The following is a 24,580-nucleotide window of genomic DNA, read 5'->3' as shown; positions in this document are numbered from 1 at the left end:
ATAACTGAGGCTGTGGAGAAGCTGAATGAAAGCATCGACGTGGTAGCCATCCAACAAAACAGTGCAATATTGAAAGTGCAGTAAGATAAGGTGTTGTTTGAGCCTCATTCTTGCAACAGGGTTGGTAACTTGTCAAAATGTTGAAACTTAACTTGTCATAACTCGTAACTTGTCAAAATGTAGGCCCCTGCTTTCAACTTGTTCTTGTTTTTGCTCATCGTCTTGAATTTCCATCTCCTGCATTCTCCACGTGTTCCCAGGGTTGGTACAGAACATTAGATCCACTCAAAGTTCAAGGAGAATTCAAGGACTTGAAGGATGCCGAAGGCCAGAATTCAAGGAGGAGGAAACAAACCTTATTTGTACACATACACTGAAAAATAGTGAATCTCCTTCTTAGCTGCAATTTCTTTCCGCTAAGCAGCTTCCGAGTTGGACATGTGCTTCAAGCTCTTCAGGTGCCAATCCAAAGTTCACTTTCCCACTGTAGCGATTTCAATCACCTCCCAACATGGCGGCTAGTAGTGTTCAGCTTCAGCCAAAGATACTTGTTGTGTTAGAGCAAAATGGCAAAAACTTTTTAACTAGAAACTTGCTTTTCTGGAGCCTAGGGCTCGAAAATAAAGCCACGATGGCTGGGATGCGAACGAACTAGCAAAACAACAAAATGCACCACTTGGTCAGGTGATTGGAAATTGTCTAGCTCTACAAAGGCCATGACAATTTAAACAAGCCTGTTGTTGCGATTGCAGAAATCCCACATTAAATGGTCTAGCGGCACTCCCAAAAGAAACTATCTAGGGCTGTTTCTTGATAGACAGCCTCCATGGCAGAGCTCCTATGTGGAGTCAGTTACTTTGTATCTTCAGAAGTAACCTTCAACCTCAGCTTTCAAGTGAATCGAGGAGCGCATTTATGTTCAAGGAGTTAAAAGGGCCCTTGAATCTCTTTTTCCACTTCTAGGACTTCGAGGTGTGTGAACCCTGCTGTAACCATGTCTTTGCATGCTCATTGCTCCAATGGGGCATTGCATTGAATGCTATGCCATGTGAAAGTGGAAGTATCCTTGAAACTGACTGACTGAGAATATACATCTGCTGCTGTGTGACAGGCCAAGCACCTTTGGACAAAAAAAGTCAAAAGAGACCCAGCAACTTTGTTCTTAACATTTGCAAATGCATTTTATATCCTCCCTAGACTTGAAGACAGTTTCAAGACATGATTGCGATTTCAAGTCTGACTGGTATGTTAGGAACATGAGAAAACAATTCTTTGTTTGTCACTGTTAGGTGCCAGAAGCACCATCTCCATGTGCATGGACAAAGTAACTGTCTCTCATGTTTCATGTGGTAAAAACTGCTTTCCTTTGCAACAACACAGAAAAAGATGAGACATCACATGGTGGGTTGCCTTGCTGGCACTGCATCCCAGATTTGCATGTCACTTCGCAGGACTCGAAATGCACCTCATGGTTACTTTTTCGTTGTCTGTGGTGACACAACAGCTTATATTAAATTCGTGTAAATTTTCTCAAGAGCTGGGCGCAAGAACGTGATTAAACCACTTACTTACAGTTCTGCATGCGTCTGACATTGTATCAGGGGCGAGTATATTACGCAATTACTTCCTAGTTAATTTTGAGGATTGAAGTTACTAGTGTGCAATACAATGCACAAGGGGCCTCAGGGCATCGGGAGGTTCCTTGTATGCAATTTTCATGCTGGCATACCACATATACAAATACTTTCAATGACCATTGAAGTTCGGTTAACGTTTGTTGTAAAACTCTATTCACTGTTGTGCAAGCTTCGTTGTATCTGTTACAAAGCTCACACAACAGGGCCCACGGAGCGTTTCATTAATTGTTCGTTTCAAGTCATCTAAAGCACAGTGCGACAGGGATAATAACAAATGAAAATTGGACTTTGTGTGTGACTCGAAAAATCAACTTTATTTGCTATTAATTTATAGTGCTCTCTAAATTCAACAACACAATGGCAAACTTGAAACATGTTCAAAAACTGCATATCATTGATTTTCTCTTAAGGCACAGAGTATACTGTGAGGAATGTCAATAAATAAACCTGATACGTGCTCCTTTATTCACAAGCAATGGCATGTCTTTGTTAAAGCCAAAATTGTACACAGCAAAAGAGGCAGCACTGCTATACCTTTTCAACGGGCTGTAATACTGTCATAAAATATCACAGAATTAGCAACCACATTTGCATGCCTCATGAACCATGATGTTATGCACAATTCTCAACGTTCCCTTGAAGCAACAAGTACCAAACTAAACTACAAATACCTAACAAACATGCCAGATCTCTTTTTTACTGGATGCTCGAAAGTGCCCCCAAGGTTGCTGGTTGTGGTGTCACACATTTACACAGAACAGTTTCCCTCGCGGAAGAAAACTAGCAGAGACAATGCAGCTGGTTTCACACTGACCAGCATCTTGCAATATTCATGGTACTCCTGTGTTCAACTGAACAACAATAAATTACAAAGGCTGCAATACAGGCAACGTGGCATTTGTACCTCTATAACAAACAAAATATATAAGAGAGAAAGAGAGAGAGTACTCCGTTTTGTACAGTGCATCATGACTTGCTTAAGCTTATTGCCACCACACTGCCGACACAACTTTCTGGCATATTTACCTTTGTACACTTTGTTTTGTGCAGCACTGTCTGAAACTTCACAGAGAAAACCAGCTCTCAACAATGGAGCAAGAAGCAAAGGTGTGTGGGAAGGTGTGGGTGTGGGAAGAACTCAGAATCCTGGTCAGGTTGGCATTTTTAAGCACTCAGCTGACTACAACAGCCTAATATGTCCATTGCTGCTCAAAAACCACAGGTACAAGATGCATTTTGCAGGCAAGGACATAGATAGAAACAACCTTCCGACTGATTGTGTTCAAATGCAACATATGCTGCCTCAAGATGACAAACAAGATGCTCACCACAGTTGGCATATTATCTGTAGCGAAAATCAGGAGCCCACCAGCCTTTCTAGAAAAATGAACGTGGGTTTCTGTACACAGTAACTGCAGTTGCTAATGCAATGATTGGCTCAATCCGACTGCACATGTCAACCTATATATTTCTTGTATTATTAGGGCATAAATATTGTGGAATTTTACACAACTGGGCTTTTACAGAATAGATGTCTTTACCTTGCATATTAAGAGCTTATCTAGGCACACTAGCCCCTTCTGTCGGCTTGCTTTCTCCTGACTTCCATTCACATCGGCAGTGTATTATTCATGAGGGCAAATCCACCGTAGTATTCCGACGATGTTTGCAGAACCATGAATTCTGTTCAAGCTGAGCAGCAGGAGCTGCCACTTCCATTCAAGCATTGCTACGGCTACATCAAGGTAAAAAGCAAGTATAGTAGTAGTAATAATAATTGAATAACATATATTCAGTGATCCACTACAGATGAGTTTGGGCACTTGGAATGATAACATAAATCCATTCTAGCTTAAAACCAGACCCAGAGAATTCAACCTCTGGCCTTTAAATATTTCAAACATGGCTATCAACTAGACCGGCTTCGAGAACACGGTGAAACTTCATGGCAAGGCCAACCATGATGGCGGCACCATGGCCATAACGGCTGATGGACGATGGGCATGCATCCGGAGCGACCAAAGCACAGTCTTGCAGCAATTACTCGGAACCATGGCACCTAGTGGCAGGCACGAAGCAATGTCACCATTTATAGGGCACAGCATGAGCACTGTCTGCAACTTCTTCAAGTTGTGTGTTTGGCAGGTCGATGTCCTGAATGAGCACGGAACTGTTCTGTTGTCATGCATCCAATGACAGAAAGCAGGAGATGCCATCCACGTGGAAGAAATGGCCAGGAATTAACAGGGGTATTAACAAGGGCACAACACTCTTCTTTTGCTTGCACGGTGCAAACGGAATTCTGGAACTTTAGTGGTTGCTCCACGTGTCATGACCACAGTGCAGCAGCACAAGAGCAGTAGTAGCAGTAGGAACTGAAAACTGCAGGGGTCGATTTCCCTGCTCTTTGGGAGTATGAAGAAGAACAAGAACAGTGTTCAAGGAAACAGGAAGTTGAACTCGAGCAGGAGGAACTCGATGACCTGGTTCTGTTGCATCATGTCCAAAGCCAGGTTTCGGGGCTCCTCACCTGATGACAGCAGTGTTGGCCCAAACACGATGGCCAGGTTTTGGATGTGCATGCGGTTTTTGTCGCTGTGCTCTGTAACCCTGCGCCATCATTTCAATGTGCCATATATAAGAAACAGGAGAAGAAAAAATATTATAACCAGCAATGATTAATTACATCTACACTTACAGTAAATCCTCGTTAGTTTGATCCTCGGTAATTTGAAAAATAGAATAAGTTGGACTCGTGCTCTGGGCCCAGCAGGCATATGCATTATTTAATGCAATCAAACCCTCGTTAATTCAGACCTATTTGGCTACACACCGGTTTATTCGAACAACTCTTGGAACTTGGCGAGCGCCGAGTGCAGCAAATGTGCAACGCAAAAGAGCAAAAATGGCGCTAGCGTCCAACCAAAATGAAGTAGCGGAGCCCACATCGCCATATTCATCAGCAGAAATCCTACATGAATCACAGCAATGCTGGAACACTTCGTGCCCATTGCATGATAAATCGGTGTGCACGTCGGCCGTGTGCCTTTAGAACTGCAAGATCGCCATCCGTGATTACATCGATAGTAGCTGCGGTTTCGTCCACAGCGGCTGCCCCAAATAGTAGTTTCGTTTTGACTTGGTGCACACGTCGGTCACGTGCCTTCAAAATTGCATAGTCACCAACCATGATCGCGTCAATAGCGACCGCGGTTTTGTCTGCAGTTGCAGCAAACGGTAGTTTCATTTAAAAGGAGTCGACTGTACAACAGGCAAGGCCTGTGCAGAACATCAATTGAAAGTTCAACGAAGGTAAAATAGACTATCTGTAGGCCCTATGTCTGACCTGAGAGACCTTGATAATTACTTGCTTCAAGAAGTTATAATGCTATTGCCTGCCTTGTTGGTGCAGGTGGAAACTAAGAGACATGAATACAATGCTAATGGGCCGTATGCTTGCTCGCTGCAGGCTTGTATGTTCACATGCACTTCTACTGGCTTAACCAATTATTGTGCACTAAATCTGCATAGTGTTGGTGGTATTGGTATTGGTTGTTTTAAAGGCACAGGCGAATCTGTCCCGGCAGGTGCTCCAGCCTGAAATAATTGCAGCAGACAATGCTATCATTCGCTTACGAAACCAGTGTTGTCCGTAATGTTGAACAGCCTATGCAATACTGACTGTCTGTCTGTCTTTCCCAAAGAGAAGATTAATAAAGATGCATTTTCCAAGCAGTATGGCAATCTTCTCGGCGCAATTCACAAAAGAGCATATCACACTCAGTGAGAGGCTGCGCAATTAATGAGCCAAGTCCCCTTTAATAATGCAGTGCAAGCAAGTTGTAACTTTGAATACGGTCAACAGTGGATTAATTTGGCTGAATCAAAAACTCAGAAGAGTTCTATCTCTCTTACGTCAGAAGATGCCTGAGCAGGTACTTGAGTGTGTCATAGTTTGGTCGTGGCAGCTCTGACAGGAGATCTCGAAACATGGCCATCTTAGTCGTTCTTGTGGGTTGACCTGCAGTGACAAAAAATGCCTTCGACTGAAACAAGCAGCCCAAATGAGAGCAAGGCCCCTTATAAAGATGAGTACAATTCTGTCTACTGTTACATGAAGCTCACTAAAACCAGCACAGTCCAGCTTTAGTCATGTGGTTAGAGCCCCAGCTGTAAGAAACGGCAGCCTTTCTAGAAAACCAACACTATATTAGTACTTTCTTTGAGGTGCAGTGAATGCATAACTACAGAATTTTTTCTAATCTAAGTTATTTCTTCTGATTCCTAGATGGAATAGCCAAGAAAAAGCTTGTACAAATCAAACTGATGGTTATGTTACCGACAAATGCATTATTTTCCTTGTTTGACATGGTGAAAAGCATCAGACGCACCAATTGCCTTGAGGAACTTGAGGAACAGATTGTAGGGGAAAAGGGGCTCTTTCATGTGCCGGAAGAACATCTTAAGTGCTCCTGTCAGCACATGGATGTCTTCTTCTTGCGCTAGGATGCTGTAATCATCTGCAGGTAACAAAACACAGCCATAATTACCTTCTCTGGCATCATGTGGTCAGTGACCACACTGCAACCATGTACCTTTGCGTCCATTTGCAGCGGACAGCACATCACTGCCAAATCACATGTCTGTCAACTCACTAAATCACACTGCCATGAACACCAAGGCCAAATACTACACATCTACTCAAAGCAGGGTATCCACAGCTTTAAATTCCCACGATCATTGACGATACAGGGTGGTGTAAGCCAGTCATAAAATGGCTACTGATAGTATCTGTAGTATTTCCTTAGAGGTCATGATTTCATTGATGACATTGATGTCGGCAGTGAAGAGAGAACTAGACATATTATTGATGCAAATTATACACCTGTTGTCTCTTCTCCATGTAAAGTTATTTTTAAGCAGATGTGTCTTGGGAACATATCCTATGTACTCGATATGAGAGTGTCATTAACTCATGGGCATTCTTGTCTGGAATGCTTATTTCTTTAATTTCAGACTTGAAAATAAAAAGGTTGTGAGTGTTGCATCTATACTGTCTACAAATTGTGATTGTCCACTTAATGCTACTTCGAATTCTTCATACATTTATCTTCGCACGTGAATACAACTCTCTTCAATACTCTGTCAATTGACATGAACATCTATCTTACTGTACTTTCAATGCCTGCACCTAACAATGAATAAAACAATAGCATTGTCATTCGAGCAGGATTTTTAATGTACGCCTAGATCTAAGTACACGGGCATTTTTGAATTTTGCCCCCATTGAATAGTTTTGCTGATGCGGCCGACATTGAACCTGCAACCTCGAGCTTAGCAGCGCAAATCCATAGCCACTAAGCTACCACAGCGGGCCTTCACTTTTGAGAACAAATTATTGCGAGTGTACATGTATATAAAGAGATAATGCTAAAAAACATATGATATGAAGGGGCCATGAATTTTACCCTGAATAATGCTGAAATACACAGAGGCCTCATCAAATAAAGTACGAAGAATGTTCCGAAAGTAAGTTATGTCAATGTTTTTTTTTTATGAGAAGATGGTACACCAAGTGAAATAAACGATCGGCATAAGAATCCACACCCATTGCTGGTTCAAAGACAGAAGGAGTGTCAGCAGAGGAGGAATGACGCATGCACAGAGGGCTGAAGAAGAGAGAGTAGCAGCAGACCAGCATGCCCGAGGTTATTCTAGAACAAATCACGATGGCAGAGAGACGTGTGCTGTCAACGTCGTCACCAGTGGAAGAAAGTAGTGTTATCCAGTATGAATGGGCACATGGGACTAGTGTGTCTGTCAGCTGTGAATGCCTACAGGTCGTGCATGGTGAAGAGGTTAGGTCTCAGGCCTTGCATTGCAGGGCACTGAGTTTTACCAGAGTGGTTTCTTCAAACTGATTGCACACTATGACAAATGTCTCAATTTTGGTGGCGACTATGTGCAAAAATAGTGCAAGGTGTATAATTCATGATGCCATGGTGCATCTTTTTTTTTTGGCAATGAAGTTTCCATGTGAAAATAAACGACAAGGCTTACTTTTGGAACGTTCCTCGCACAAACTTTTATGTTTTTATTTGTGTATCTTGTATGCGCAGAAGTGAAAAACACAAAACAAAAGTTTAAAAACACCATGAAACCCTACCTTGATTGACATGGCACCGGACCTTCTGCACTTGAGAGAGGTTGCCACTGGCACGATAAAGACCATCGGCCGTCATGTCTGGAATAAACACACTCATGTTGCTTAGAGAACTCACAAGCTTGCCAGGCCTCTTCTTGCAGAAAGAATAAGAGATAGTGAAATATGTTGTGGCAGCATAGCACTAACTGATGGATTGGTATATTATAGAAGCGCGAGAATACTGAATACTAGAATATACTTATTTGAATATACAATCAAGAAATAAAGAAACCAAATATTGAACACAACATTGAACATAAGAAATGTTTATAGCCCCATGACACTTTTACACAACATTTAAATCCAAAGCTAGTTTTGTGACGGGAAGCTTGAAGCTACAGAAAGAGACCGACATGTGTCAACTAACAGCGTCGTAACAAGAGGCCGTCACACAGTGTGCCACAAGGATCACGGCAGCGAACAACATTATTGCCATCCCGTACATTTGCTTTCATTTGTGAGGCAGTTTGTCCACTTTCCGAGTGTTGCACAGTTACTGCAAATAGATCTGTGTCGATTCGACTCCAAACCGTAACTTTAGTTGCCAACGACACATGAAGCACGGATGATTAGGCCTAATATCCTAGACAGCGCCTTCTGTCCATGTTGCATTGTTTCAATTTGACCCACGGATCTGGACAAACCTAGTACTGGCTAGGTTCGACGTGATGCCATTCTCTGAGTTGCAGCGTTTGGGCCACTTTGTGTGCGATACCTGCATCAGGCCAACGCTGAGAATTATATGCAGTAGGGCAGAAGCTCTTGCAGAGACAAGGTTCACGAACGCATTAGCCAGGACGGCTCATCCGTGGTGCACTCAGCACTCCTTTTGCATTGAAAACAACGGAGCAAGGCGCTCACTTGATCGGCACCAACGAACATAAGGGGCTATGCAGTGCATATGACATGCAGCACTGTGCCCCCAGGTTTCTACACCGAATATACCTAATACATTAAAAATCTAATAACAGATATTTGATTTGCAAATCGAATTATTCCAACTTTCAGTATTCAATTCGATTCAGTGATAGTATTCGAGTATTCATACATCTCTACTATACAGTTTTACTAGATATGATCACAAACTGCTAGGAAATTCTAATCTTTTCTCAGATCACGCAGCTTGTAAACTTTTGACATTGACTGTACCTGTATATGTACAAATAAGGACACTGACATGCGAGTGGTTGGTATAAGCAACAAGAATTTCAGACGGCCCTGATGACATGGAACAATGTGCCAACGGGTACTGTATGGTCCATTTAGAAGCAGCCAGTTGGCGTTCTGCCATTTATTACACTTCAGATAATGTACCGCACGTAAACTATTTTTTGATGCGTGGTGGTTGCTGAATACATTGTATCAGCCACTTTTGAAACCAACAAATCCGAATAAATGTTTCACTAATATTACAGGATTTATTAGCACTAAAGTGTTCCTCTTAAGAGTGGGCATACCGTCTAAGTTAATGAGACACGCTGCCACATTTTTAAGCCTCTGTCACACCCGCCCCTGTACTCAAACTGATACAATCCAAGTGACAATGCTACACACCTCTCCTCTCGATTTCGAGGATACATTCCTGGACAAACCGAGGCACGCTTGATCGGTCCTTCTCACACAAGTGTGCCAGTGTGCAACCGAACACAGGCTCATCCTGTAGCGAAAAAGCAGAGGCGCACAATGTTTACAAGTGAACATCCAGGGCACAGCAGACGAACAGTCACTGTTACATAGTTACGACCACTCATAACTGAAGTAAGTTTATAGCTAGAGGAGTACTGGCACATATTTTCGAAGCTTTAGAAACCCTATCATACACTTCTTGCACATAAAATATGACATTTAACAACTATCAGGCTAGGGAATGCCTTTATAAGGCAGTTTAATTTAATAATGAAATTGAGGCCGGAAATGCCGGACCTGGCATCACTGCCATTATCATGACAACATGGCAAAAAGCAAAATGTGCGGATTTCATGTAGCAATAAGGTTAGACATGCTAGTGTTCCTCATAAAAATGTAGGTAGAGTGCCGTACACATTACTTTTGGTTGTGCTTAATTAAGTGGCAACCGTATGCATGCAATATTTCAGCAACACCAATAAGCAACATGATAGACTGTGGCATGGAGCAACCACATGGACGCAACCTCACAAAAAAAAAAGTAGTGACAAATTTGATTGTTGTCTGAATAAATGCAATTGTGCACCCTTAAAGAAACTGCAAACATACTATGAGGCCAATGTTTTAACCCAGGTGTATTAAATCTAGCTGTAATACGCTCTCATTTCCAGTGAAAATCCGTTTGATGTCGTCAGCATAAAATGCCGTAGCACCATCTGGTGAGCAAAGCTCAAAATATTTTCGCAGCTCATGGTGACCTCTCAGGCCTAATAGTGTCAAAACAAACAACTCATCTCAATAATATTGAAAAGACAGCGATTTCGTCCTGCATACATTGTCCTCAGCATGAGATGAGACGAAGCGTGGCCAATTTTACTGTTTATTTTTTGCTGTCAAGGCTGAGAGCAAGTTGCAAGAGCTAATTCAGATCAACGCGAGCGCACTGGTTGCTTTCATGTTGTGGCACAAATCATGCTGTTCCCGGCCAAAGTTGCCTCATGGACTTCTGGGTGACAAGTGAAATTTTCTGGCTGGGCAAAAACCGGCAATGCAACAAGCAACAGCAATGGATCGCCCTCCCTTGACAGCAAAGCTTGGCGCTTGTCGGCGTCACTTGAAAATCACATGCATGCAGCTGTACCTTTATGTGTGGTGGCTGCAGTGATCAAACGAATGGAGCCAGCCTCTTTTATCGTGATATCATGACTCGTGCACTATCCGGGTACTGAATGTGGCTGGTAGAAATATGTATTTTAGAAAGTTACTGAGGAAAACTGGCACTCGCCAGTGTTCTGCTTAAGGTTTAGAGTGCTTAGATTTTCATTTAAAGGGACAATAAAGGCAAATGTTAGGTAAAGCTAAAGTGATAGATAAATGCTCAAGAACGTCTAAGGCATCAATGGTATCGCAAACAGAGCTTTAGTAATCAAGAAATTTAGATAAATGCAGGACACAAATTCTCAGGACACAATTTGAGACTCCCCCGCGACATTCATGTACTGGCCCAATTACGTAGGAACTCCTCATCATTATTCTGTCACTAGTACTCAACCATTCGTAATAAACAGATAATTGCATTGCATCATAAGATCGAAGTAAATGCTAGTTGTACAGTTCCATTCCATGTTTACAAAAAAAGAAATCACTGATGTTGCCCTTGACCATGATGTTGGTGGTCGAAATGTTTCATTTTCGCTCGACTCTGTGCCACCCAAGCTTTCGAAATTTCAGTAGTATCTTTATCGCTTAGTGCTGTGCTGGCTATGCTGGCTCACATAACTGGCACAAGCTGTCACATGATGTTGTGGGATGCCCAAACGGTCCACCAATACTGTCTAAGCTCAGTTTCTCCATGGCTGCACATTTGCATTTTGCTCACAAACACATAGCACCATCTGTCTGGCACCATTTTACTCACCGACGGCAGTAAAGGGTGGTGAGGGCATATGCAACGCCATCACTCCCCACTCGGAGGTGGGCAATTTGAATTGTGCTAAAGGTATGCGGATCTTTCAGACGTGATTTTCTCTTAAACTAAGTCTTTTCTTGACATGAAACAAGCACGTCACGGTTTCTGGAATGGTATTTTAACATTCCACATTGACTTAGAGGGGACATGACACACAATTTTCAATCACAATCTGTATTGTGTGAGGTAATCTTTGTGCATTCAAGAACACGTAGGCAAAATTTTAATGTATATTAACCAGCACATAATTTATAATCTGATTTTTTATAATACACTTGAATGGTATAACAGTTGAGCAGCACTGGCACGTTCGCGAGCCATGACGTCACAGGCTGCTTACTTGCCAAGCGAGCATGTATATTCCGGCAAAAAATCCGTACTTCAGTTGTGCGCGCATGCAGGAAACTTCTGCTATGTTCAACTTGCTAGTGGAATGTAGCACTGTGGGGCACCATAGCGAACAGAGCACAGAGTGTTCCATATCGTTCTTCAGGTTCCCCAAGGAGCTCGTCAAGCGTGAAGCTTGGGAGATGAATGTGGGCAGGAAGAACTGGTGCTCATCGGATGCTTTTGTTTTGTTCTCAGAACACTTCACACCAGCCAGCTACAATGAGAATTCGCACCTGCTTGCCAAGTTTGGGATACCCGGGGAAAAGCTGAGACTGCAGCCAGATGCGATGCTGACTGCGTTCACGTCCTGACTCATCCGGCAGGCAGTACCCCGACCAAACTTGCTTTTTTTTTTTTTTAAACCGATATTGGGTGCAATAAAGAAAGATCAAGTAAAGGTTCAGCCAAAGCGTACATTGCGCAAAATCCTTGCGCAGCACACACATGTGCACTGGGATTTGTTCACATAAGCCGCATGCAACTACAGAGGAAAAAAAAATTGGTAGGAGCGCACAGCAGCTTAACAAAATCACAGTTTTGTTGAATACGTATCCGAGAGGCATGTACACATCTAACGCAGGCCAGCAAACAACCTACATTGTGTGAAGCAGCACCAGAATTCGTCTCTTGTGAACAGCTGGCTAAGCTGCGCTGCTCACATGAAATATGATGAAATAAAGCGACAAAGCTGCAGTACTCACCAGTGCAGAAAGGCATCAGCAGCATTTTGCACAACACCAATGTTGACCACGCTTACTGCACTGTCTTTGTCAATGACCTCCAAGATTTGCACGTGCCAGCCGGCATGCGCAAATCTGAGGCCATGTTTCTACACTTGAGCTGGTGGCGATGGGGTCGAAGTCAAAATGCATGACATATTCAACGCCATCGCTGCTTCTGCTGCTCAAAGATTCGTCGCTTGCTTCTTTATGTAAAGTTGGTGGTCTTGAAGACACGGCACTCAACATCAGGAGCAAATGTGGCTACAAATACAGCTACAAATGGCAGCTATGCTTCGACCTCACGTGGTGTGGTGGCTGATTTTGTAGCCATATAAAAGATATAAATAAAAAAGTCACAAGTTTCATGCCAGTACTGCTTTAAACAGGGAAGCAGTACTGCATATAGGATTAGAGCATGCTTTGAATACACTATACAAACCTTAAAGATGCCTTTCTCCTGAAGGCTTTCTAGTGTTGGCCTTCGGACAAAAAACTGCCGAAGTTTGTTTCGAATGCGGTTCTTCCGCTCCTGGGGGCTCTGGCTTCCACAGGTGTCCACCACACCAGTAGCTTGTGACTGTGGCTGCTGTGCAACATCACAAGTCGGGGCAGGCGGAGAGGCTGGCTGACGAATGGACTTGGATCGACTAGCCTTCTTGCTACGCCGAGATGCAAAGCTGGACAAAGGTGGAGGTGCACTTTCCTCGGGAGGGGGAGGTGGAGCAGGAGGCTGTTCTGGTTGCCAGCCCATAACGAGGCCCAAGCCGTTAGGCTGTAAAAGATGACAAAAACTGTAATTGGAAGTACTGCAATGTATACCATGTTTCATATAGAATGGTAGCTATTATTTCAGCGCTGGACGTATCTGTAGAATTATCTAAAGGCTGTTCCACAAGACTAGCTGTGTTTCATTATAGCATTAGATGCTTTGGGTGGCTAACTTGAAGTTTGTATATATGTTTCGTCAATATTCTTAACAGCTATAAATCACTAACAGTGGCGGTAAATGATTCCAGTGAAAACATGTTTACTTTAATCTAATATATATTACAATAACTGCAAAGCTGGGTTCTGTGTCTAAAATTATAAGCAGTGTCAGTTGTAGGGTGTCACACATGCTCTTGGGACGAAGGCACAACACAGTTGTGGAAGCAAACAAAAGGAAATTTATTGTGCCTTCTATACACCAATGCCAACTAGCTGAATCACAATGAATGGAACATGCTGATGGGTGCTAAAATATCACAAAGTTCGACTCAGCGTGACAGAATATCGAGCAAATATGTTCACCTCAAGTCGGACATCAATGCCTAATCAATTGTGTGTACAGTCACGTGAACAGTGACACACTCGAACAATCATGCTAGTCTATCCCGATGATCTGCTCCAAAGCCTCTCACAGGATGGTGCCATGAAGTGTGCTGGGTGTGCAAAACATCCGCGCATGCCGAAGATTCCAAGCGAAAGAGAAAGAGGCCACTCCCTTTTTTTTTGGCCTGAGTAACCCCCAAATTATGTGGCATCAGCCGTGAAACACTTGTGCCCTCTCTCGTACTACACCGACCACCAGCAGCACACAGCTACATGTGAAAGCTGGATTACAGGATATGTGAAAGCCATGTGGGGAAAACAACATAAGGGGACGCGTGAGAGTCGTCTCCACACCGTATAAAGTAAAAGTAATCCCAAAAGGGCACCAACGAGTGACTCCATTGTAACGAGAAGTAAAAACTATTTTAAAGGATGAACATCTGCACATCCACCTTGTAAATAATGTGACTATACAACAGTGCACCAAGACGGCACATTAAATACAAAGCACCAAGAGGGCATACTAACTACACGACATAAGAGGAGATGCTCCTCGAAAAAAGATTTCTTTAATATTTGTACTAGAGATTTGATAATCCACCCACTTATATTTCAAGCAGATTTCAAATATATTATTGGTTTCTATGCAGTTGCTATAGTTCTTGAGTTAAGTCCTACACAATGGGAAGAGAGAGAGAGAGCAAGGACAGGAAAGGCAGGGAGGTCAACCAGAAGAGCACCCAGTTTGCTACCCTACACTGGGTGTGGGGGAAAGGGGAATAGAAATAGGAAAAGGGAAAGAGTGAGCACTGAGTGAGTGTGGGAGTGACACTATATGCAGGGACGCTATAAACGGTCTCTTAAGCCAGTGCACTTCAATCAAGTATTGTACTAGTGCATGAATCGCTTTTCGTGCCAGTGACAGGTATGGCCACAGTCCGAGTATCTTTGACTCGGTGAATGATCTTGAGTCCAGTCGGTGTAAAGTTGCCCGCAGAGAGAGGCGTTGTAGATCATAGCGAGGGCAGGTACACAATATGTGCTCGATGGATTCCTCGCACCCACAGGAGTCGCAAATCGGGCTCTCGGCCATTCCCAAATGATAGGAGTATGCGTTCGTGAACGCCACTCCCAGCCACGAGCGGCACAGCAAGGTTGTTTCGTCGCGGGAAAGGCTAGATGGCAGTTGTAGCCGTAGCATGGGGTCCAGTTTATGTAATCGGCAATTGAAGGCACTTGAGCTCCAGAGATCTTGTGACTTTTTGCGGGCAGGTAGGCAAAGTGCCTGGCAGCGTCTGACCTCGCCAAAGGTGTTGGACGCAGGTGTTGGACCTTCATTCTATTGCATTCTCTGTGTAATTATTGCATGTCTTTTAAGGGGCTAACAACCAATTTTTAAGGACCCAGTTTTTTATGGCACAACAGAAAACTCACCCTTAGTAGTGTTTAAGCCTGCAGCGGTTACTTCCAAAAAGCATGTGGATATTTCGTAAGCAGAATTTTTAGATCTGAGCAGCCTCTCAAAAAGAAAGAGTCTTTCCTCCATTAATGGTGAGAAATGAAAGAGCTGCCGATAGCTCACCTTGCAAATTGTGAAAACGGCCCTTCGTTCTGCTTTCACAGGAGTGAGTGCAACTGTGATTAACCACCTATATTTTCACCTTTTCAACCACTTTCGAATATAAAGAGCTGGTACAGTAAGCTTGCATTGTTGTGCAGACCTTTCTTATATCTGTATCCCGTTTTTCCCCGAGTGCACACCTATGTGATGGCTGACTGGCCCTCAGCGTCACTGTACTGTCGATAGACGAGCCAAGCCAACTCATTGAAAATGAAGGCGAAGGCAGCACCACTTTTCTACTCCCTACAAATGAAGGCTTATTTGCACACTGTAAGTTAAAGATAACTTATAATAGAAAAAAAAGGAGCAATGCACTTCAATACTAACAAGAAGACTAGAAACCACGTACACTAGTAGAAGGTCATGTGGTAAGTCTCTTATGTATCTTCATGTACTTGCCACGTGGCACAGCAAAGGTAATTTCTTCCAACTTTTAGTGAAGAATTAAAAATAAATATCCACGTTTAATAAGAAAAACAAGGCTCAGTTTAGCCAATACGATAGGCAATCATTGCATCAGCGCGGTTATCTCGATTCATGTTCTGAGCACGTCTGTCCCTTTAAGCATCATTATTTTTCATTGCTGGAATAATAAACATAAGCTATACTTAAGGGTGTTTCAATCTCTCGATATTTCCAAAATTTTCTGCATAAATACATGAAAGAAAAGTGTTTCCTCCCGCTCAAAATTTGCTGAAATATTGCAACCCTAAGTGAGCATCATGTTTCACTCTGGTGGCATCGTCCGGCAATGCCCCCAAGCTCAATTTCGTTTCAGTTTACCTTCACCATCTTAAAACGAAAATGTGAATCTCAAGTAGCTCGCGTTGCCCCACGAGCTTGACGCGTGCCGGCATCTCGTGCTACAACAATTCTCTCCCGAGTGGGCACGTTAGAAGGGCCTTGATTCACTTTTTATTGATATGGAGAAATGCATTTGAATTTAAAATGGGCTATTTCAGAAATAATTCGCCGCAAAAATGCGTTCAAACTTCAATGCATTCAGCAGAAGTGGAGTTATTGGCAATCAAACACACCCTTTGCAGTGTTTCCGCTCCTTCTTCAATGCCTTGCACTACGAAGGCTGCGGAGAATAGGGGCATGCCCACAACGCCTTGCATACTGAACGCACCGTGGCACACAGTTCAAATTTGTTTTTGATGTTAACTTAGATGCCACTACCGATTTTGGCGTCTACAATGCGCCAAACGTAAGCCAAACGTGGTTGTCCTCAGTGAGTCGCAGTGCACTCAGTCAGTGGACTCGTTGCGGCACCCCACAGCCGCTGCGGTATCTACACTACATAGCAGACCGCAGCTAAATGCAACTGTAGTGTGTAAGAGTTTGCAACCGTAAGCGTTGGCTTTGGGCATGACAGGGCTTGAGTGCGTACTCATGCTCATATGCTCCAGTCTGACCATGCTACGTGGTGTGGACCGGCTTTGTACTTCACCAGCGTGACCAACGACGGATAGTAGCCGCATCCAACTTGCACATTTCGAACTGCTATCGTAATTGATTACAAAGCGAAGTTGGCCAAGGCATCTAGCCAGGAGCGGCCAGGAGTGAGCACATGTTGGCAAGCATGCGTGTGGTCTGACTTTAAGTTTCGCATGCTTCGAAGTTAGTTAAGTGTTCAAAACTAGTCGAAATCAGTGCCACGACTACAACTACGATAAGCAGCGTGGCCAATGTTTAATTCGTACGTGGGCGGCTGCGGCTGAGCATGATGACCAGATGATCGTTGGCTTCTTATGAAAGTACGTCATTATTACCGAAATTCGAAAGCAGATTTTCGCTTACTTCAGCCTGCTTATTAAATTTTGTCAATAATTACACGCAACAACAGTAGGGAGATGCACACCAATCCAAACACCCTTCTTGATTAACGTCAGCTATAGCCGGGTATGGGAATCTGTTATATTACGAAATAAGTCGTCCAGAAAAGAGTGAGGAGCAGGCTTCCGTTGAAAAGAGAGCACCTGAGAGAAGGATGACTTCACGCTTCGCTTGCAAGCTCCAAGTGTCGCTCACGACTGTAAAATTTGGCTGAGATCTCCACAGCATCGTATGCTATGTGCAGACTATGTTTTTTTCACCAAGCCTAAGGGGTGGTTCAGGATCCCTTTAAAAGTTCCCACCGAAATTCTCCGTCCTAAAGCTACTAACTCGAGCTGAATTTGAGAAGCGGGAACATAGGCTTGCTGAAGCTGCAAAAATGACAGCGCAGGTGTTGGGCCGCTTGAGCCCCACCAAATCTGTGCGCATTGGTGCGTCGTGCTGCTATGATTTGTGCAATGCTTTGCCTTATGTAGATGTCAACTTCAGTGAAGTCTGCCGAATTTTTAGGGACTTCGGACTGTAAGTTTTCCCAGTTTGCACACACACACACACACACACACACACACACACACACACACATACATATATGTGTGTGTGTGTGTGTGTGTGTGTGTGTGTGTGTGTGTGTGTGTGTGTCAAGGTGTGCTTTTAAGTTTGAGCAAGTTCAACCAAACTTCTCATGCATATACAGTAGAACCTTGTGCATGCATTATGAAAAATATATATATATATATATATATATATATATATATATATATATATATATATATATATATATATACACACACACACACACACACACACACACACATACATATATGTGTGTGTGTGTGTGTGTGTGTGTGTGTGTGTGTGTGTGTGTGTGTGTGTGTGTGTGTGTGTGTGTGTATATATATATATATATATATATATATATATATATATTTTTCATAATGCATGCACAAGGTTCTACTGTATATGCATGAGAAGTTTGGTTGAACTTGCTCAAACTTAAAAGCACACCTTGACACACACAAGTTTCTGAAAACCCGAAACACAGAAAGAAGGAAAAATTCAATTTAAATATAAGGTGTGAAATTGATCTTTGTCTGTCTTTGAGAACGAGACCTAGACTACATTTTAAGGTAACTTAGAACTGCCAAGTGTGTCTCCATTGACGAGAGAATGCACAGAAACAGTAGTGCTTGCCTTGCTGCAGTGCTGCTAAGCACTACCTCTCAATAAGATGCAGTTACAACCAAATTTAGGCTTGAACTTTGCCTTGATGTTTCGATGCATGTATATCGTTACAGGTTACTACATCAGTTGAAGATGATAATGTACAAAGATGACGACGGAAAACAGAGTATGAGAAAAGGAAGCTTGTTTTTCTGTGTCAAGTTTCTGAAATGTAACAGCCTTATACGTCACAGCTGTGTTTCTAGGGCAATTCAGGAAAGCACAGAGATTACTCTTTGACCACAGGGAGCACAGGGAGCATGTGCTGTCTTCTATGTTATTGTCATTTAGTTTATATGTAGATTTTGAAACTAATAAGCAACTTTTATGTGAGACCCATGCAGAATCTGAAAAGCAGGAGGATCTATTAAACCACTGCAGGATGGAGTTCTTGCATAAGTGGGTCATGGCAGTCGGGGCAACATAAAGTGATGGCGAAATGGTGTAGCGGCATCTGAATGGCTTAGTCGCCTTGCCAGCAATAAGTAAGGATGACACACGTCAATGTAACTTTAAACAAGTGCACAAGGAAGACAACCTGCAAAATTTTCCCCATGCTTAAGCTGCTTCTGGCCCATACTATCCTGGCTTTGACCCTTTAATTGAAATAAAACCCACAATGTCCTACAGCAATGCTTATCAGATGCAAACTGGGAAAGAATCTCACATACCAGCCTCTTGACAGCTGCACTGATGGTGTCAAACCATTCTTTGCTTGTTTGGACATTGTCATCTTGGAGGAGCACCTTTTGCCCAGCTGTAGTGCTCAGCTGTAACGTAGACGCAAAAAAAATATGTTCAGCGAACTATCGAGAGTGTGGGAACTGTACAATGGACAAGGTGAGCACACTTCACAACATGTGGACAAATGACGGGAATGACTTAGCACTGAAAGTGCTGATAAAGACCAAATGAGTTCTGCAAAAACCCACAACATGGAGTTAGGCTCATGGAAGAGAAAATTAAATTTACTGAAATTTCCCTTCATTTTCTAAGAAGCTACAAATGTTGGGAGACCAGTGCAACTTCAAGCTAAAGTACCATTCAAGCGATACTTACTTAAAAACTTGGCTGAAACAATCAAGATAAACCCAGAAGTTGGCTTAATTACACAGCAATGCACTTATGAAAAAATAACAAAATAAAAGAAAAAAGGAACGAAAGAAGAAAGAAATTCATTGAAAGCAGCAAACAACAGTTGTATATTATTGTTGTAGGCCATGTTGTGGCTGAAAGTTCAGCTGCTTTGATGAACAACAAACACTTCACAAGAATTACATCTTGATGCCTGCCAGTTCACAATAGTCTTCACAATACAATTCACAATAAGTTCACAATACTGACCTAACTGAAATTTATGCTGACATTAAGAACAGACACCCTTACCTGAAAGACATTTCGACGTTTAGACTTGTCGGGGCACCAGTCAATGACTGCTCCAGCCAGGTTTATCTGAAGCTCAGCGCTTTTACCAGCCGGTTTCTGAGTGGAGATAAATCACACTCAGAAAAATCAGCAGAGCTATGTGCACCTAAATACAAAATCCCAGGTATGAATATTTAAATTCTTGCTTTAACTTTCCTGATGTCAACAATCTCAATTAGGAACATGATAGAATCTTAATTTCAAGTGCAACATCTACCTGCCCTCTTGTAAATGTTTTCATGCTCACTCTTCTTCCAGGTATCCTGAACCACAATTTGCTCTTTTAGTACACTGCTGTCATTATTCAACAAAATATGGCAAAGCTATGTGTCCAAATACAAAAATAAGATAGGCACAGTATAGTGGCTATTGACATTTCCGCAAGTTTCCTTCATTACCTCCTCACAAGCAGTTTGCAGAAGAATTACAGAAACAATCACAATGATGCAGCTTCAATTAAATGAAGAAATAATGAAGCCAGGTAAAGCACAGGGGAAATTAATTATGTTTAATAGAAATGGTATAAATAATGAGGTAAAGGGAAATGAAAGTAGATGAAAAGCTGACTCGTGCAGCTCAACTCATAAAAACTGTCATATCTTGGCCTTCATAAAACAGGTTACAGGCCCTTATCTGCATTGAGATGGCTAATAAGGACGACTAAATACAAAAGCAACAGAGGCTGAAATGTGCAAGAACAATGGTCAAAAGTTAAACACATACATTAGAGAAATAAGGTAAACAGCATGCTACAGTGCAATGCTGTGATTGATTGTGTGACAGAGTTAAACCACCGAAATTAACAAAAATTAACAATTGGACTATTCAAGCTGCTGCAATAAGAGGCTCCAGATTAATTTTGAATATGCAAGTGTTATTCAACGTATACAATTGTACACACGGCCACATAATATTATGGCCCATGAAATCTGAGAAAGCTGAATATCTCCGCAACCTCACTATGCAACATGGTACAGTCAAACCTCAATATATCAATCACGGATATATAGAATTATTGCGTATATCGAATACTTTCTACATCACCTGGAAAATCACATGCATTTTAAATTTTTTATTTCAAACGGGGTTGTCGTAAAATGGATATATCGAACTCCGCCATCCCAGACCACATGCACTCTGTAAACAGGTGGTGAGCTTTCCCGCAACACCCTAGAAAATAGCCAAGCACGATGGGCCTGACTGTTGCAGACTATAGCTGCACAAATTGATCATGCTGAGGGCGCTATTTGAATGCAGCAGCATACACACACGGCACCTTGGCTAGTTCGACAACATCAACGACGCATTGCATTTGCTGCACTGACTCCTCCTTGGTGCCGCGCTCTGCACCTGCCGCGCCTCGCTAGAACTGGCGGTTTTGCAAAGACGCGCGAAAGCGCGCGGCCACTGGGCTCACTCATAGACGCCTTGGCAACTTCTACGCCGCTACTGCGGCACAATACAGGGCACCGGCCTATCCCATGCTTAGGATCCCATGCTGTGGATCATTTAGACTATGTTGAGGACTCCGTGTTTAAGCAAGCAAATAAGAAGGCTGCACTAGCACTTTCAGCCAAATACTTTGTGTGAAGCTTCGAGTATTTATTGTGCCACGATTGGGGCGCAGATAGTTGGGTAGCAAGAGAAGGGAAACGCAATCGAGAGACGACAGAAGACTAGGTGGAGCGATGAAATTAGGAAATTTGCGGGCGCTAGTTGGAATCGGTTGGTGCAGGACAGGGGTAATTGGAGATCGCAGGGAGAGGCCTTCGTCCTGCAGTAGACATAAAACAGGATGACGATGATGACGATGGTGGTGGTTGTGGTGGTGGATTGGGGCGCGATTGGGGATCGTTGTTTGAAGTGTGCAATTGGCCTAGGCCGTGCCGACTTCATGCAGATGACAAAGTCAGGACGGCCTGCACTAATTGCAAGCGGCACAACCGAATGCACATTCTGAACAACGATCCCCGTTGGTTCATTTATTGATTTGCAGAAGTTTCTATGTATTTTTTACGTGATTTCATATATAGAATTCTGGCTATATCGAACTATTTCCCGATCACCACGCTGTTCGATATATCAAGGTTCGACTGTATTTGCATTTCCGGCCTCGACTAGAATTTGCTAACAAAATTGTCAAACACAGTTTTACTTGCTAGTGCTACGGGCTACTTGGGAATTGGACGTTTTCCGAGATACTGAGGTCCGTAAAATTTTGAGGCCACGTGCACATGAGTCTTTTTGCCTTCCACAACAACTAGAGAGCAGCCATTGTGGCTGGTAATCGGTCCATGATCTCATTTTCATGCACTGTAATAAAAAAATCTAGTTGGGTTCTAAAGTAACTTTAACAACCATTGACTTGGCCTGTGACGGCAGCTTTGACATTGAAAATGGCTTACCTCCTGCGCCGTATTGATGTCCTTGTAGAGGAACAGGTTCCGGTTGGTGAGTACCACATATGCAGGTGACCAGCTTTTCTTCTGCTTCTTGCCCGCTCGTACCAACTCCGTCTTGTTCAGCGTACCCTGACGTGTTACCAACTGGTGAGGAGCAGAGAAAGAAAGGCTTTCAAAACAAATGCACACTGTCAGAACAGCATATGCATGTAACAAGTCCACCGAACATTAGTGAAGCATGTCTCAAGTTGATGGTGACATCCCCCAGAATGTATATAAATATCAAAGAGCAGACGCTACACATATGAACACGCATCCGTATACAAAGAAAAAGTGTTCAAAGTACATGATGGGGGGAAGAAAAAAGAAAGAATTGTCATAGGCCAGTGTATTTCACGGAGAATTAAACGGTGCAGTGTATTTTTTCCCACATGAACACTTCACTGCACTAGGAATTTTATGCTCCTTATGATTTGTTTGTTTGTTCTTTTTGTGAGTTCCATGCTTCAAAAACATATGCAGTCAAGTGATGATTGAAATATGGGAAGAGGTTCTAAATAAATCCTCTGTTATAGTTGACTCACTGAAGTATGATTGTCACATTTCTTTCTTCTGCTGTTGAATTTTACTGGAAATTCTGGTGTACTATTATAGCCGTAATAAAGAGGTGGGATTTTCAACTGCTGTTGCAGTTGCTGGTATGTCCAAGTGTGCAAGGGAGGCTTATACAGTGTTTGCCGAAAGCTTTAAGACCACAGTACAAGTGATGATTTGTCACTGGGAAGCTTAGATGAGCAGCAAATCAGGGCATGGTTGGTTGGTTCACAGCTTCTAAACTGGACAGCGCAAACAAAAATACAGACAAGGCCAGATGGGATGGGCAACAGGTGTCATTCCGTCACTTGACAGTCACGTCATCTTTCTCTTGTCTGTTTCTTTGTTTGCAATATCAATATGGGGAACTGTATCTGTGAACAAGTTCCAGAATATAGGCCCAGAATGTCATCATCATTGCAAAGAAACAGCTGAATAATGCAGTTAGTCCTTTGGAATAACTAAATTGGTCAGGTGGTCCCTTAAAATTGGGTTTTCATCTGGCACAATACACTTTTTCAAGTGTAAGAATGTTCAGTTCATGTCCCTTGAACTGTTCATGCATATATGGCCTGAAAAATTTTAGTGCTGCTTTTTACATGTTCACCAATGTCAAAACGGGTGAATACCAACAGATGCAGATAGCCTGAGTGCTTTCTCCGCAGATTAATTATGGTGCTGTAATTCTGACGTGGGAAAAGAAACTTGAACACAGAAGTAAAGCCTTTATTTACGATGTGCTTCCCAAAGAGAGTTTTAAAAAGAGTGACCGAATGGTTTAGTGTCATAATGTTTGTCTTTGGTGTCCCCTGCAAGCAAGCACAGCCTAAGTGAAGTTACAGTTAGCCACAAAAATTTACGAGACACAGGTTCCATGTGTCTCGTAAATGGTCTTTACAGACCATTTCTGGTCCGTAAAGGTACTGCACTTCCAATTTAATGGAGAACTGTGTAGGTAGGAAACAACAATGACGCTTTGAATTCGAGGCTATATACACTAATTTGCAGGAATGCAGCTTTTCCACAAACCTCATGCCTCAGAAACTTTTGTTGCCGACTGTACACAAATGCACTAATGTAAGTAAAGCAGCATGCTTGCCTCTAGTGTGTCAAAGGTCTCTATGGCTTCTGCCACGGACGGACCGTGCAGTGGGTAGTCCTCAGGCAGGATCATGGAACGCGTCCTCATGGCCCTGGCATGCTTTGCCTCGGAGAGGGATGAGGATAAGGGAAGCACCGGTGGAGGCGTGGGCTTCAACCGGTTCAGCTTCGGCGTCAATGTTGGCGCAGTCCCTGTGTAATGGCTGCCACGTGTGCTGCTGCTGCTGCCCTCAGCTGTTGCTGGCAGTGCTCTGCGCTCCCATGGTGGCTGACTCTCGGAGCAGGAGTCAGTTTCCTCCTCAATGGAACTGGTTGGAAGCAGACGGGGCCTGTCACCAGTCACCTGGCTTGGGTCCTCCGCTGAACTGTACCACTACAAGAAAAGAAGTTGGAAGAGTTTAACGGAAAGAAGAAAGCACCGAGTTATAGTATAAAGTGAATGAAGGACAAAAGCCTATTGCACAAAGACACACAGTCATGGTATTGCGTGACTCGGGGGGAGGAAGAGTTGGCTCCT

At 43.0% G+C, this 24,580-nt stretch overlaps 1 protein-coding gene across 8 annotated transcripts in view; it reads right to left on the bottom strand.

The window, feature by feature from the left end:
• Positions 1-1,932: 1,932 nt before the first annotated feature.
• LOC142571778 (rho GTPase-activating protein 15-like) overlaps positions 1,933-24,580 on the bottom strand; it is a 36,610-nt gene continuing 13,962 nt past the window's right edge. For all 8 annotated transcript variants that reach the window (XM_075680380.1, XM_075680379.1, XM_075680378.1 and 5 more), the window contains 10 exons: positions 24,062-24,436; positions 22,372-22,512; positions 19,928-20,023; positions 19,213-19,311; positions 12,989-13,321; positions 9,397-9,499; positions 7,804-7,881; positions 6,029-6,157; positions 5,553-5,658; positions 1,933-4,247 (listed from right to left, as the gene is read on the bottom strand). In XM_075680380.1, coding sequence (XP_075536495.1) covers positions 4,076-4,247; positions 5,553-5,658; positions 6,029-6,157; positions 7,804-7,881; positions 9,397-9,499; positions 12,989-13,321; positions 19,213-19,311; positions 19,928-20,023; positions 22,372-22,512; positions 24,062-24,436 — 1,632 coding nt within the window. In that variant the 3' untranslated portion in view covers positions 1,933-4,075. The remainder of the gene's footprint in view (positions 4,248-5,552; positions 5,659-6,028; positions 6,158-7,803; positions 7,882-9,396; positions 9,500-12,988; positions 13,322-19,212; positions 19,312-19,927; positions 20,024-22,371; positions 22,513-24,061; positions 24,437-24,580) is intronic.

This window comes from Dermacentor variabilis, chromosome 2, assembly GCF_050947875.1.
Source record: "Dermacentor variabilis isolate Ectoservices chromosome 2, ASM5094787v1, whole genome shotgun sequence".
In the NCBI taxonomy this organism is placed as follows: Eukaryota; Metazoa; Arthropoda; class Arachnida; order Ixodida; family Ixodidae; genus Dermacentor; species Dermacentor variabilis.
The sequence above is the reverse complement of the archived record's forward strand: the minus strand, read 5'-3'. Positions and strand labels throughout refer to the sequence as shown.